General features: G+C 44.5%; 1 protein-coding gene across 3 annotated transcripts in view; it reads right to left on the reverse strand.

Annotated features, from left to right (window-relative positions):
* Nucleotides 1–987: 987 nt before the first annotated feature.
* The window catches only part of DNTT (DNA nucleotidylexotransferase), a 29,120-nt gene continuing 14,128 nt past the window's right edge, over nucleotides 988–15,979 (reverse strand). For 2 of the 3 annotated variants that reach the window (XM_072805867.1, XM_072805869.1), the window contains exons 5-11: nucleotides 15,472–15,543; nucleotides 14,110–14,233; nucleotides 11,705–11,837; nucleotides 10,564–10,672; nucleotides 5,861–6,106; nucleotides 3,419–3,502; nucleotides 988–1,414 (exon numbers count right to left, since the gene is read on the reverse strand). In XM_072805867.1, coding sequence (XP_072661968.1) covers nucleotides 1,328–1,414; nucleotides 3,419–3,502; nucleotides 5,861–6,106; nucleotides 10,564–10,672; nucleotides 11,705–11,837; nucleotides 14,110–14,233; nucleotides 15,472–15,543 — 855 coding nt within the window. In that variant the 3' untranslated portion in view covers nucleotides 988–1,327. The remainder of the gene's footprint in view (nucleotides 1,415–3,418; nucleotides 3,503–5,860; nucleotides 6,107–10,563; nucleotides 10,673–11,704; nucleotides 11,838–14,109; nucleotides 14,234–15,471; nucleotides 15,544–15,979) is intronic. The other variant, XM_072805868.1, reaches the window with a different exon arrangement.

Consider the following 15,979-nt stretch of genomic DNA (forward strand, 5'->3'; position numbering starts at 1 on the left):
AAGGGTAGGCTGAGTAGCGATTTACTTGCCATCTGGGGAAAAGCCTGTGGACATCACCAGCTGGCTCAGGTCATACCTTCACCATTGCTTCTGTGAGGAGGCTTCCAGGAGTCCTGGTTCCTTCATGCACGGAGGGCCATTGTTGGTGAACAAGCAGGGTCTCCTCGTGGGAGAACCTGGGACCATAGCACCTCAGGATCCATCCACCAACTCTGCTTTGATATGTTGTGGAGGCATTTCTTTCTCACACAAGGCCTCTGATTGCTCAGCAACATGTCCCCTCTTCTTCAAATACCTAAGAACAGGTTCTACAAACCCAATCAATTACTGCCACCTGCCAACACATACTTTCAAAGCTGCCTCCCTTACCTTGGGTATCCTAAGATGAAAAGACCAAGAGAGAACACCTCCCTGAGAGAGAAAGTGCCACTAAGATCCAGAGAGAGACTCAGAGATAGAAAACAGGGGAGATATTCCTTTGGCTGGGGCAAAGTCTTTTTTTTTTTTTTTTTTTTTTAAGATTATTTCTTTATTCATGAGAGACAGAGAGAGGCAGAGACATAAAAGGAGAAGCAGGTTCCCTACGGGGATCCCAATGTGGTACTCTATCCCAGCACCCCAGGATCATGACCTGAGACAAAGGCAGATGCTCAACCACTGAGCCACCCAGGCGCCCAGTTTAGGAAATTATATTACTGAGTGAAAGCAGTGGGAACACATCCATGTGTGGTCTTGTGTTGGGACGCCCAGAGAAACAGCTCCATGGACACAGAAGAAGCCGACTATGACCTGAGCAGAGTGGATCAGGAGTTACTCCATCCTCCAAAAGCTCCAGAAGGCACCCACAATGCCCTTAGAATCTCTGATCTTCTCGTTAAACCTGTTTCTCTCCTCGAGATAAATCTTAAACTCCTCATTTTTTTCATTTTGTCACACTTTTATTTAGAATATTTTATAGTATTGAGTGAAAAAGAAGACTCTACCATCTTGTTTCCTTCTATTTTTATTGCAGATATACAGTATTTCAGCTACGCTGTGGGCAAAGTGGGCTTTGATGAGCCTCCCTGGAAACAAGCCACCAATTTCAACATCAATTCTATGGAAAAATGCATTGTGAATTCTAAGCAACAGTCATACAAATGGCCTATTAGAGCATAATCCATTACCAGGTGGTGTCTTATCATGTTTCCAAAACTATTTCTGAAAGCAATCTGCATTTCAATAAGGCTTAAAGAATCTCATATTTTCCTAAGGCATCTTTACTATAATATGAAGCATAATTTATTTAACCTAAGAAGAAAAGCTGAAAAAAAGTTGACAATTTTTTCTAGGCATTTCTTTCCCATGGTTCAATGTAATCCAATCCCAGATGTGCAAAAATTTCTTCTTCACTTTCTGCTTTGAGGAATATTTTCTGAAAGTATAAAAAGAAATATGTGCATTCAGATATTTTTAAATATCTCAATGCTGACATAGTGAAAGTTTTACTTGTAAATTGTCTTGGCAGAATGAACTATTACCAAAACATAATTCCCTGCTTCTGAGTATAAAAAGCTGTCTTAACTGACTTCTTTTTTTTATCTTAACTGACTTCTGTAATTTTTACATTTTCCCACCCAAAAATATGGTATTTTATGGATTAAAGTAAAATTACAACAGCCTTACATATTTAGCTACAGGCATTTGGTATTTTTCTTGTGGATCTGTAACCACAGTCGTTCATTAGAACCACCTGAAGGAACTTTTAAAAAAACATTGAAGCCTGAGCTACACCCCAATCCAGTGAAATTAGAATCTCAGGAGAGGTTCTACCACCAATCTATTTAAAGGCTCTGGATAAAAAAAAAAAAAAAAAAAAAAAAAAAGGCTCTGGATAACTCTCATGTGCAGCCAGAATTATGCACTGCTGCTCCAGGTAATGAGGAGAAGCAATTATATGTTGGGTTCAGGCCTTCCTCTGTCCCCACCCCAACCTCCCCCAGGCTCCCACCCTATGATGTCTTTTAGACCAACCATCACTTTTTTCATCCCTTCTTGCCTTACATGCCCACAGCGTTGGGCATGTAAGATGTAGTCAGTTGTTAAACTATTTAGTATGTGTTAGTTTGTAAGTATTCCTAAATTGTGTTATGTAAATCTGCCTCCACTCACATGCTTGAGGCTTTCCTGCCAACATCTACAGCCCTCTCATCTGAGAGCACCTTGATTCTCTCTTTGGGAAACCACCTTTCCCTACTCGCAGTCCATGAGGATCAGGTGGGCCTAATTCCATCTTCAAAGAGGGCTACCACATGATCCAAGCCAGACCAAATAGCCACAGTAAAGGGTTCAGGGATGGGCACATGGCCCAGGCCTGGCCAATGAATGTCACCTAGGACTCTTGTCAGAACTATTAAGAAAGAGGTTCTTCTATGTCAAGCTTGAAGGATGAGAATCATAGGAAAACCATGCCTGAGAATGAAACCAACACTGAGGGAAATCTGCATTAGCAGCTGGATACAGCCACACCTGAAGTTGGTATTACCCCTAGATGCTGCAGTATATAAGCCAAGGACCCCTTTTTTGCCATGCCATCTTGGTTTGGGTTTCTGACTTGTAACTGAGATAGCTCTAATTGAATACAGCTCAGTTAGACTGTAAGTTCCTAGAGCATAAGATCATTACTTATGGAGAGAAGGAGTTATTTTGTGTCTTATTCCCCTCAGAGCTTATAGTTCCTAGAGCATAAGATCATTACTTATGGAGAGAAGGAGTTATTTTGTGTCTTATTCCCCTCAGAGCTTATAGTTTAGTGTCCTTGACCACTGTAAGAACAGTAGACCTTGACCACTTGGAAGAGTAAACTTGTAGATTTAACAGATGAATATTTAACTCTTCATAATTCATACAGTAATTTATCATTTTGCTGAGCCATGAATTTGGATACCGAGTTATATAGCTGGAGAGTGAGCCTAGTTGATTGCCCATCTACATTTCAGGACATCTCTTTTGCTCTGTCTCTTGCACTACACTCTCATTAATGACTTACATGGTCACTTAAAACGTTACTGCCCATTACATTTAAGGGGTACTTGAGTGGTATTTATGATTTGGGGAAATCCTTGGTTTCCTTTGGAATTATTCACTAAAAATACCAAATACAGACCAAACTCAATTAATGTTCACCGCTGTACTGGTTCTGAGGGCCCAGCAAGCTCATCATCATCGAGCCCAAAGCCCTTAAGGTACATTCTGGGCCAGGTGGGAATCATGCTCCCATCAGGATTTTTCTAGTTGCTCTTAACTGTGATCTGTGGGAGCAGGACACTTAGGGAAAAGAAACTGAACCTGAGCACTAAAATCAGGTCAGGAAAAGTGCTCAAGGAGCCCGCCATTGGGATGAGGATTGAAGTAGCCCATGTTGGGTAGACAACTCTACCTTGGTCTTGTCATATAATGCATGGTTATCCAGGATCATCTTCCGCTCATGAGAGGCATAACGCCGGAGGTCTCTCTCGAACTGCTGGACAAGATATAATTAAAATAAATTACTATCAAGTCTAGAATGTCTTCAGTATTATGTGTTTAGAGATATCTAAATCCCTATAATGAAATATTTATTTATCTCCACTAAACATTCTCAAAGCAGTTTTCTCCCTGAGGGCAAAGGTCCGTGATGACAGAGGTCTGCGCTTGCTCGTGCACACTAGAATGTAGGCTACTTGAAAACAGGAGCCCGACTTGTTAATGACCATACTCCCTTCTCTAACAGTGCCCAGCACCTAGAAGATGTACAGCAAATGTTTGTTGAGTGAATAAATAAATGTTGCAAGGATTGTGTCCAGGATAATACCTGGCCCTAGGTAAATGCTGGATAAATAGTAGGGTGTTTTTTTTTTTTAAGATTTTATTTATTTATTCATGAGAATACACAGAGAGAGAGAGGCAGAGACACAGGCAGAGGGAGAAGCAGGCTTCATGCAGGGAGCCCGACGTGAGACTCCATCCTGGGTCTCCAGGATCACACCCCGGTATGAAGGCGGCGCTAAACCGCTGAGCCACCCGGGCAGCCCTAAATAGTAGGTATTATTATTATTATTATTATTATTATTATTATTATTTGCAATATCACTATTATAGAGAGGATTAGGAGTCAGGAGACCCAAATTCCAGCCTGGATTTTGTCCCTATATGGCTGTGCATCTTTTGGCAAGTCACCCAGCTTCTCTGACTCTTGATTGGTTGAACAGGAGGATGAAGGACGTGCATAAGTAAGGTCCCCTCTGGCTCTAACAGTCTCAGATGAGATTCTGTAAAACTGATGGTTTGAGCCGCCTATCCCAGAATATCCTGTTCCGTGGTCAAGGGTGGGCTCTGGGGCTGCAGGGAGTGAAAGCTGATCCTAAGATTGAGGATAGTTGCCACCCAGGTTGATTTTCCTGGGAGAAGGAAGCGTAGATCTCTAAACATTGATCTTTCCCTGAGAGGTAAGGAGGGAAGCATGGGGTAATCGCGCCCTCTAGTGGCGATGAGCCATCTCCTCTTTTAGGAAAGCTGGTTGAGGCTGGGACCCCTTCCCCACCACCACCTGGGGTGTAAGAAGACAGATTTTCCAAACAGAAGTCCTTTATAATGTGGCAGAGGGGGAGCCAGGGTTGTGAACAAATCAGGGTGAAGCAGATTCTGAGTGAAGTAGCTAATGGTCTGTGAAAATATGGAGGTATTACTGGGCACTGTGCTTCCTCTCAGCCCTGGGACACTGTCTTCATGCTCCCCTCTCCAGCATTTAGAGCAAAGGCTGCTCACACTATGTTATGTTGAGAACAATTCCCAGGCCCTGAAATCTTTGGGTAAAAAGGTGAAACTGAGTTTCTCACCTGCAGAATTTTAGACTAGGGGTACCTCGGTGGCTCAGTGGTTGAGGCATCTGCCTTCGGCCAAGGGGGGGATCCTAGAGTCCCAAGGATTGAGTCCCACATCAGGCTCCCTGCATGGAGCCTGCTTCTCCCTCTGCCTGTGTCTCTGCACCCCCCCCTCCCTCTCTCTCTCTGTCTCTCATGAATAAAAAAAAAATCTTTAAAAAAAAAGAATTTTAGACTAGAACTAATTCTGGTCACCCACCAACAGGTATCAACCTGGAGACAAAACACACCACATTCAGTGGCTGCATAAGTAGGGCATAAAGATTATAACACAAGTAGCTACCATATACTGAACAGGTGCCACATTTAAACCCATGTAGCCTCTTGTTTAATCAAATGGCAACATTAGGAGGTTACCCACAAGAGAGATGGCACAACTGGAGCTTATAGAGGCTAAACCACTTAAAGTCGAAGAGTAGAAAGCTTAGTGTCCTATCAGCACCTGCAGAACCAATAGCAGTAATTTCCAAGAACTCTGAGACAAGAGACTAGAATGTGCTGGAAACATGCCTGTCTTCAAACAAAATGAACAAAAGGCAACCATTTCTGCCAGTGATTCCTAACTGGTCTGACCTTGTATAAAATTGGACTTCTTTTTAGAACTCTCCCCTTCCTCAACAGATTCTGCGTTCCCAGAGACTCAGGTCTGTCAGACAAGCTGCATTCTAGCTGCATCCGAAACATGAGCAGGGCTTTTTTCAAATACAGATTTCTGGGCTCCATCCATCCCCAGACTTTCTGATTCAAGAGGTCAGGAGTGGGGATGAGGGGGAGGATTTACATGTCTAACCAGCGCCCAGGTGAACTGCTGCCGGCCTAAGCCCACACTGTTCTAAATTAATCAGTCTCACTTGACCACATGCAGGGGCAATGCCTCCCTCCGCTGCCATTGTCTCTTTCCTGGGCCTCAGTAGACTCATCTTTTGAATCCCCCATCTTTGAATCCATATAGCACTTACCCTCGAGCCAGTCCAGCCCAGCAGGGCAAAGGCACGGCGCTCATAGGGGCACATGACCAGGTCCACACGGATGGCCTTCCAGGTCTTCCCCTCCTGCTGGCTGCACTTGCCACCATCCACTCTCTGATGGTGCAATTTTAAAATCAGAAAACATTTTTGAAAATGATCTAAAGCATCCACCTTCCTGCTAGGCAACTTTAATTTTTCAAATGTCGACTCCACGAGGTCACAGTATAAAAGTAATCCCTGAAAACAAACAGAAAGATATCAGGAAGGGTCCCCAGTGGATGGGGTCTGCAATTTTATACTGGCTCTTACTGAATGCTCTCAACAGAAGCCTCACAGGTTTGAGCAGTGTGTGGCCATGCTTTTCCCTTTTGTGAGCCCACCTGGCACTGGGAGAGGAAGCCAGGAGGTGGGTGCATTATCCTCTCTCTGCTGCAGAGAAATTTAGTGGTTAGAGAGGCCAAGCCCACCTCTGGCAAAGCCACCAGAGAATCCCTCTCCTTACTTCTGAATTACAAGTCTGTGCTCAGGAACTTGCCCTACACCTTTGAGTACAAACCAACCATGAACAACAGCCCTGCCGCTTTTTAGGCAGGTGCTTTGAGTGTCCCTCTATATTATACTGATGACCCAGTTTCCTTGGCCCAAAGGGTTGTGGCTGGAGGCTCAGCCCCACTTTGGGGTAGGACGACTCACTACTTCTAGGTAGCATTTTAAGATTGTCACTCTGTTCGCCTTGGAGAGTGGGATAAAGTTAGTGATGGTTATCCTACCTAATGTTGCCGAGTCAGAGAGATAAGATGTGTCCAGAGATCCTCCAATTTGTCTGCTCTGTGGCAATTTCTCACAGCACAGGGCAGATGTGGGGCAGGGAGAGGCAGTGATAATCAATGCTAAATCTGAGTGTCAACTAAAAAGGCAAATAACCTCAAAATAATTCCATCGTAGCTATGTTATTATGCATTCCTTAGATCAGATGTTCTCCAATTTTATCATCAGAAGCATTTGGAAAGTTTGTCACAGTACAGTTTGTAGGGCCCTCCCTTCTCCCCCCTCCCCCCAGTGATTCAGTGGAGGGAAAGTGAGAATTTGCATCTCTAACAAGTTCCCAGGTGATGCTGATGCTACTGGTCAAGGCACCACACTTTAAGCATCATTGGTTCCGTTTATTTATTTTCTTTAAAGATTTTATTTATTTATTAGAGAGAGAGAGCATGTGGGTACAAGCAGAGGCAGAGGAACAAGCAGACTCCCCACTGAGCAGGGAGCTGGCCATGGGGCTTGATCCCAGGACACCAGGATCATGACCTAAGCGGAAGGCAGATGCTTAACCAACTGAACCACCCAGGTGCCCCTGGTTTCGTTTATTTTGTTATAAGGAATGCTTTGCATTTCTTCTGCAGCCCTCCAAGAGACATTGTTTTAGTTCCACCAAACTCTGAAGGGACATTTTTCCTGACCTCAGAAAAGGACTCTAGCTCTCCAGTACATTCCTCAGGAAAGGTATTAAGAAAGAACACATTGTTTGAAGGGGGCTAGGAGGGAAGCACTGGTGTCAGGAAGACCCTTTGGGGGCAGTGGCAAATGTTGCCATAAAACAATCTAATAACCAGCTCAAGAAAACACAATTCTGCTTGTTAATGAAACTTTATGAAAATGAATACAGTATAGCAGCCTTTCTTGTAAATTTGAATTATGTACATTTGAAAAGTGAGCTATTAAAATATTACCCAGTCTTTCTTTGAAGTCCTATTTGGAATAACACCCACCTCCCCCCCAAAATCCACAACACTGGCTTCCTAATAATTATGAGCTGTGTTTGCACGACAGTCACTTTGGCTGGTTGTAGACAAGGGGCCATCCTGGGTAAGGGTTTGCTCTGAGTTTTGCAAGGTGTTTGAGAATACATGCCTTGAAAATGCTCCTGTCTGCATGTTCAGGCACTTGTTCTGCAGTAGGGCACAAGTATCAAACACACACACACACACACACACACAGCCCCTGATGTGGCTTCCTGCTCTCTGGCTTGGGCTGTCTTGGGGCATCTCTGTGTTCTACCCTTTTGTGTTGCTCGCCATTTATTCTTTGGTAACTTCTTTCCTTCTTTGAAAATCCCTTTGAAGTTTCTGGCTCTGGCTACCCAGCCATAGCCACAGGGTGACTACATTTCCTATCAGCATGTTTTTTTCTTCCTACTACTGGAAACTAAGGGTCTCCTGACAAGGAGGGATGCCTTCCATGTTCCTCCCTCCCTCCCCAGGGGACCGAGCAGCCCACTGGCAGGCTAATGACACAGCCCTCCCCCTATCTGATAGCCAGGATCCATTATTCTTCGGTTTCTGTTTCTTCAAAGTCAAGTCTGTTTCTCAGCAGGAGTGAATATGTTCTTTACTCTAAAGAGTGTAAACACTTTCACTCTCTCAGCCTTCCAGGAACTAGGGATGTAGCCCAGTAGAACAGTGAGTGGTCCCGACCAGGGTCCTACCCACAGGGGTGAACCCCACCATGCTCAGTTAGCCCTCCCCTCTTTGGGTTAGGAGAATGCAGGCTGGAGGAGCCTTAGGCCTGGGGACCTCTACCGCACAACAGTGCTCCAAGCTCTTTTTCCTCCCTTTTTTCCCACTGACCAAGAGGTCTTCTATAAGGCTCACATTTACTTAAAAAAAAAAAAAATTAGAGATTTTATTTATTTATTTGAGGAGAGAGAGGAAGAGCACACAAGCAAGGGGAGAAGCAGGCTCCCCAGGGAGCAGGGAGCCGCCACAAGGCTCCATCCCAGGACCCCGGGATCACGACCCCAGCCATAGGCAGATGCTTAACCTACTGAGCCACCCAGGCACCCTAAGGCTCACATTTAGATTCAGCTGATGGGCAGCTCAAACCGATGCCTACTGGCTGCTCATGACGCTCACATACCCCGTGCATGCTGAGTATGTGCATGCACATACCTGCGTGGGATATTATCGTGCAATTTGGAAAATGGAAGTCTTGGTAAGAACGTCAGGGCTGAGAAGTGAAGTAGAAGATTTTAAAACCATGGTGGTAGGGGCAGGCCCAGGGCCACAGGGGTGCAGGCAGAGCTGGGACACCTGACTGCCCCTCAGTATCCCCTCCTCAAGGTCCTGTTTGTCCCCAAGTGAGGAGGAGCAGCTGCTCCTGGGGCCCTCAGCTGGCAGTGGGCCTGGCTCTCCGGCAGAACTCAGGGATAATTGTGCATGAGTGAATCATGCTTACAGCCAGTGTTTGTTAGGCATTATCAGGCCCTGTGTCAAGGGCTTTATCTAATAATTATCAGTTAATCCCCCTGCGCATTAATGAAGTGAGAGAGCCTTGCCATCTCTGTTTCATAGATGAGGAAAGATTAAGCAAAGCATACTAGGTGATAAGGCCAGTAAACGGCAGGGTTGTGCTTCAAATGTCCCAAATGCCCACACCCTGAATGTCCCAAATGCCCACACCTCCACCTGTGCCTGCCCATCTCTTTCCTTGGAGGTCAGAGGTATGACTTCCTCAAACTGAGAGAAGACGAAAGGAGAAAGGCTCCTTATCACCAGGTCTTAGTCCAGAACAGTCTCACGGCATGAGAAGTGTAGTGCCTAAAAACCCAGACTAAATAGGCCCTCCTTCACAGGGACCCCAGGTCTTGCAGTCCCACAGGCCTTGATCAGGAAGTCCATGAATTGTGCTGTCTCTCCATGAGAAATTGCCAACTTCCCTGCTTGAGCAGAGCAGAGGGGCCCATGCAGGTGGGGCTGACTCTTCCTCATCCTTCCTTTCCCTGGTTTGGCCTAGAAAGTTCACTCTCAGGTTCCCTGGCCACCCTGTGTCCTCTCTCCTGAGATGGACGAGGGGACTTGGGATGGCCTCAGAGATGAATTTGGATCTAGTTCTAATGTTGGGTCCTCCCTTCTGGTGCTCCTGGCTTTTATTTCACTTCATCTGAGGTTTCTCTCTCTCTGCCATATAGATCACTCAGGAAGGATGAAGTTGTGCCAGAAAAACACCAGCCTCAGTTTCCTCAGCCCACCAGGCTTTAGGCCTCTGGGGTCGAGCCCACTAGTCTCTTTGGGAAATGGAGCTCTCACTGGAGTGGGGCACGAGTCAGGGCCCTGTAGGTGGCTCTGGCTGCTGCTCATCCTTCACTTCCTCTGCCTGGCAATAGGTAGCCTAGGGTAAGTCTGATCTCCTCAGTGGGTGGAGGCTTCTGAGCCCAGCCTGTCCTGGCTAGTTCCCTTCTTCCCGTCTCAGCATAAAGTCAAGGTGGTTGTTGACCAGCAGAGTTCAAGGCACCAGCAACGACTCCTGGGCTAATTCTATCTCAGTCCCAGTGGTCCTGCTCCACCCCTAAGCCTGCGGCTGCCCCTCTCACACCTCCCAGGTCTTTATGGCGCATGGTCTCCATTTGTTTAGGGGATGTAGTGCTCCTGCACATCTGACACTGAGACATACCGCCCTCAGCGGTATGTCTTTGGAAACAGAACAAGTGTGTATAAACAAGATAGATATTCACATCATGGACTCTAGGACTCCAAGCAGATAAGTCTCATTGTGTGTCATGTGGCATCGTATAAGCTGTTGCAAATCATTGAGAATCAATCAGATGGTCATCACACAATTATGAGGTAAATAGTATGCAAAATTCAACTGTATTAATGTAATGCTTGAGTGTCCAAACATCTACTTTTGATCCTTCTTACCTTCCTTTCCCATAAGTTTATCACTTTAGGTAAAAGTTGTTCCTCATCTTCGTCTGTTGACCCAGGGCTGGTAATTAAAAAATCTACATCATGCCCCATCTTCTTACCCCTGACCAAAAAAAAAAAGTATAAAATGGAAATGAATTATATTTTTAGCTCTCAATTTTTCAAAGTCACCTTTATTTCTGTGCCCCATGTTCAAGGTTTGCAGCATAAAATGTTCATGATTATATATTTTTTAGATGTCCTTGGTTGTATAACTCTACTCTTGCAAAATAAATTTATGAAATAAAAAAATCACACATAGTACATATATGATTATATAACTATGGGTAAAAGAAATAACAAAGGAAGTGATTTCTTTTGCACATGCACATGTGCACACTCACCCCCACTTGTCCATACAGAGACAAGCATAGCGACAAGCAAACCAAGCACTTTATGCACATGATATGAGCGAGGGCTCTCAGAATTATGGCATTGACTGAGGTATTTTCTTAGATTTGATTTTCTTCTCCTACTTGTTGCCTCACTTCAAACTTGGCTTGCCAGGATGGCCAATGAACGGCTAACAGGTAAGAGGGCCACAGGGAGAGCTGGAGGAGTGGAGGGAGAAATCTCTTTCTGAATAGGAGGCTTCAATACCCAGCAACTGCACACATCTCTGTGAAGAGTTTGTTCATTCTCTTCATTGACTTAGCCAATATTTCTTGAGTACCTGTTTTGTGCCCGGCACCAGATTCTCACAGAGCACTAACATGTTTGTGCATACAAACAAATTGGTTGGCAGGTACCTCTGAAGAGGGCTGCCTGACTAAGCATGGAGGAGGAGGTGGTGTCTGAATTGGGTCTTAAAAGATGAGGAGAAGTCAGTCAGGTGGCAATTTGAGGAAAGCCAATCCAAGCAGAAGCGTCTGACTGAGCAAGTCACAGAGGTGTGAAACAGCTCCATGTGTGCAAAGGCAAGCCATTTGGGGTTGCTGGGGTGGAAAGGTGAGGAACAGGAGACAAGGCCACAGAGACAGGCTGGTATCAGATCACCAAAGGCCTTTGCATCATGCCCAGAAGCCTGAACTTCTGAATAGGGGGAGCCACTGAAGGTGTTAGAGCCGGAGAGGCAAAAGCAGCTCTCATTATCTACCTCCGGAATCCTCCTGTCATGGTGACGAAGGCATCCGGCAGAAATGCCCCGACGGCCTCTTTAACCAGCACTCCAACTGCTTCTGCTTCTGCCCTGGTCACACAACTGACGAGGTCTTCATAATAGAGGAAACCTAGGGGCCATTGAACAGGTCAACGGAGAGAGTGACACGTGAAATGACTAGCCCTCTGTGGGAAGGGATTCTGCGCCCAGATAGAGCAAACATGACACAGGTATCACCAAACGGTTTTCCCAGAGGCAAGTGTATTCTCTATTCTCTTGGCTGTAAATTTTTCATGGTAATGATAACTCTTTACTTTCTGACTTGTAAGAAAGTGTCTTACCATTTCCTGCCTAAGAAAGAGACTATTTCCTATCCCTCCAGAAAGCAAGCTCTTCGAATATGAGTTCTTATTGAAGAATCAGGCTTCTTGGATGAATACCTACCATTTACTTTGACATGGATGGACCTGGAGGGTATTATGCTGAGTGAAATAAGTCAATCAGAGAAAGACAATTATTATATGATTTCACTCATATGTAGAATATAAGAAGTAGTGAAAGGGACTATAACGAAAAAGAGGGAAACTGAATGGGGAAAAATTAGAGAGGAAGACAAACCATGAGAGACTCTGGGAAACAAAGGGTTGCAGAAGGGGAGGTGGGTGGGGGGAATGGGGTTACTGGGTGATGGGCACTGAGGAGGGTACATGATGAGATGAGCACTGGGTGTTATACTATATGTTGGCAAATTGAATTTAAATAAAATATTTTTTAAAATTAAATAATATGAAACTTACAATTAAATTTTATATTAAAACCAATGGTAATAAACACTCAAAGAATAACCCACCTTCTTGATCAATAAACTGTGCCCTGTAATATTTTAAAGATAATGCATAAAGATTTAGGATGGGAAGATTCAGAGTTGGAAAGTGGTGGATGAAAGTTCAGATACAGTTGTTATAATGACTTGGTTATTCCCAAAGACTCATGGAGGAAGCTTCCTCCAAAAATTAAAAAGAGAAGTACTATGTGATCCAGAAATCCTGCTTCTGGGAATGTATCTGAAGGAAATGAAAACACTATGTCAAAGAGATACACGCACCGTCATGTTCACAATAGCCAAGACATGGGAACAACCTAAATGTCCAAAAGCAGATGGATTAAGAAGTTGTGGTGTGTGTGTATGTGTGTGTGTGTGTATGAATATTATTCATCCACTAAAATGAGGAAAGCCTGCCACTTGCAGCAACATGGATGGGCCTTGGGGGCATAATGTTAGGTGAAATAAATCAAGAGAAAGACAAATAGCGTATGACCTCACTTATGTGTGAAATCTAAAAACAAAAACTCATAGAAGAAAAATCAGAGGAGTAAAAAAAGTGTGTGGTTATCAGAGGTGAGGGAGGGTGGAGGGGGAATTAGAGGAAGGTGATCAAAAGAAGTACCAACTCCCAGTTAGAAGATAAGTAAGTCCCAGGGATGTAATGTACCTTGGGATGGCTATAGTCAACACTGCTGAATGTGGTCTGCTCTTTCGCATCACAATTATATTGTATTTCTATTGCAAGTTAAAAGTAAATATTTAAAACACTTATAATTTTTTGACCCTTTATTTGCATTTCTTCATTAAAAAACGTTCACCAGAGCCCTCCATAAATGGAAGCACTCAAGCCATCACCTTCGATCTGTGGGAGGTCCTGCAAGGCTTCAGCTGCCTCAACATAGTCTTCTCTTCTTAGGCTGGCGGGTCCTGAACAGGTAGATCAACCCTCTGTCTAGATTTGCATACTTTCCCTTCTATTTCCTGGTGTATTGCTGTTTCTAAAGAAGATCTGCATTTGTGCCAGCAGTGACTCTGGTTTGTTCAAATATTTTTTACTCCTCAATCTTCATGCCCATTTTCTGCCCAGCACTCCTTAGCCTCTCACCCCAAGAGAGATAGCCAGGACCAAACATCTAGAGCCAGTTCAGTAAGGACCAGATCAGCAGCAAAACCCAGTGTGACATCTGGATGCAGAAGTGACAGCAGCCACCATGCAGAGCGTCTTTCCCCTATGCCAGGCACAGTGCTAAGGACTTTGCTTGCATTAACTGATTTATTTCTCATGAACTAGCAATGTTGCCCCTCCCCATCCCTCGTCCTTTATAGATGAGGTAGCTTAGGCTCAAAGACTTAAACAAGCTTGCTCAAGATCATGCAACCACAGTGTATTGGAGTCAGGATTTGAACCAGGTCTGTCTGATTCCAAATGCTTGTGCTTTTAACCATAGTATATAAAAAAAGAGAACAAGTGACCCAGCTTGCCCAGACCGGATTTGAAGTTCAGCGGGCTCAGAGCTGTACCACAACCTGGCCAGCCCCTGGCAACAGCAAGAGATCTGTAGGAGAGACAACTTACCTGCTTTCTGCATTGGTGTGAATTTCAGGCTTTTGTCCGACTTTATTTTGCTCAAAGTTCTGAAACCCATCCGGAACCATTTCTCAGATGTTTTCAGTCCCACTCCAAACACAGAGGTAAAGAGCTGAAACAGAGGGAAAGGCATGCCTTTAGTCTCTAAAATGATCATTATGACAATGAAGTCACACTTTTTAAGGTCAAGGGATTAGGAAAAAGTGTAAGGAAATTTCTGACCCAGTTCCTCCTGAATGTGACAAGTGGGCTGGGGAGTGATGGTAAACTTTTGACAGAGCTTTTTGTTTCAGGAGGGGCCTCTCCTGACATGTGGTATTACAAAATGGAAAGAAAGTGAAGAGGTGGGCTCTGGCATCTGCAGAGGCTTCTGTGGATTCTGATGGTTGGCGGCCTGTGCTGTCCATGTGTGACAACAGCTTTCCCTGTTGGGCACTCCTCCTACCCAGAGTCCCTTACATGCGCTCATGCTCTGCATATTTTAAGAGGGATGCTCATGTAGGTTGTGTGAATTCTCTACCATCACTCAGCTGATACATGGCAGAGCCCAAACTCAAATCGAGGCTGTCCGTACTCCAAACTTAGGCTCCTGCCCACAGCCCCTTTTTAGGCCTGTGTATCATTCCGGAACCGAAGGGATGGGCAGGAATCCCTGCCAGCTGCAACTCCAAGGTGGGGGAACATTGGGAGGTAACAAGCCCTGCTTCAAAGTAGAGCAGGATGCAGAGGAGAGCTTCCAACACAGGTTTGCTCTTTAAGAACAGCCTTGTTTTTTCCCATGGTCCTAGTGTCCCCATGATATTTGCACCCATGTGTGACAGATCCTAGAAAATAAGGCAATTTGTACCTCATCATAGCATAGTAATGAAATCATGCACCCTTTTTTATTTTGGCATCTGCTTCCTTGACCACTATTTTGGACTGACTGTGCCTGCCTCCATTCATATGTTGAGGCCCTAAACCCCATGGCAATGGTATTTGGAGATGAGGTCTTTGGGAGGTAATTAGTTTTAGATGAGGTCTTGATGGTAGGGCCCTCATGATGGGATTAGTGCCTTAACAAGAAGAGGCCCCACGGGACTTCCTCTCTCTGTGTGTGCCATGTGAGGGCACATTGAGAAGGTGGCCATTTGCAAGCCAGGAAGAGAGCCCCAACCAGAACCTGACCATACTGGCACCCTGGTCTCAGGCTTCCAGGCTCCAGAACTATAAGAAAATAAATATTTGTTGTTTAATCCATCCAGTTTGTGGCATTTTGTTACGGCAGCCTGAGCTGATATGACCACTTAGAATAAGTACTAGGAGTAACTGAAAAACCATTTTCAATAAATAACATGTAAAATTACTTACTTTGAAGGACTGATACCGTTCATCATTTAACACAGCTTTAACTTCAGAACTTTCTCCATCTTCAATAATTTCCTGCATGGAGAGTTAAAAAATATTTTATGCTAGTGACATTAAACAATCACAGTCTAGAGCTATCAAATTCCCAGACCAAGTAGCTTGATTGTTCAGGAAATGTACACCTGTTGCCTGCAGACTGTTTCCCTAGCCAATCTGGACAAAACATTTCCTATAATCTTAGAAATCCCAGCTTATTCTGAGTACCCCTTTATAGTCCTCAGGGACAAAGTCACAGAATGACCAGGGTCTAATCCACGGAACATCAAACCAAAATATTCACTGACAATAGTATGTCTGAATATTTGTGATAGTTTTCTTTTCGATGGATACGAGTCAGCTGAGACAAAGGGACTTCTCATCTGAGCAGGTTAATTTTGGGACCACTGAAAAAACCAATTCAAGTTCAAGCTCTTACGACGTCTAGCTCTAAATAGAGTTGAGATTATTTTCC

This window comes from Canis lupus, chromosome 29 (assembly GCF_048164855.1).
Source record: "Canis lupus baileyi chromosome 29, mCanLup2.hap1, whole genome shotgun sequence".
Taxonomy (NCBI): Eukaryota; Metazoa; Chordata; class Mammalia; order Carnivora; family Canidae; genus Canis; species Canis lupus.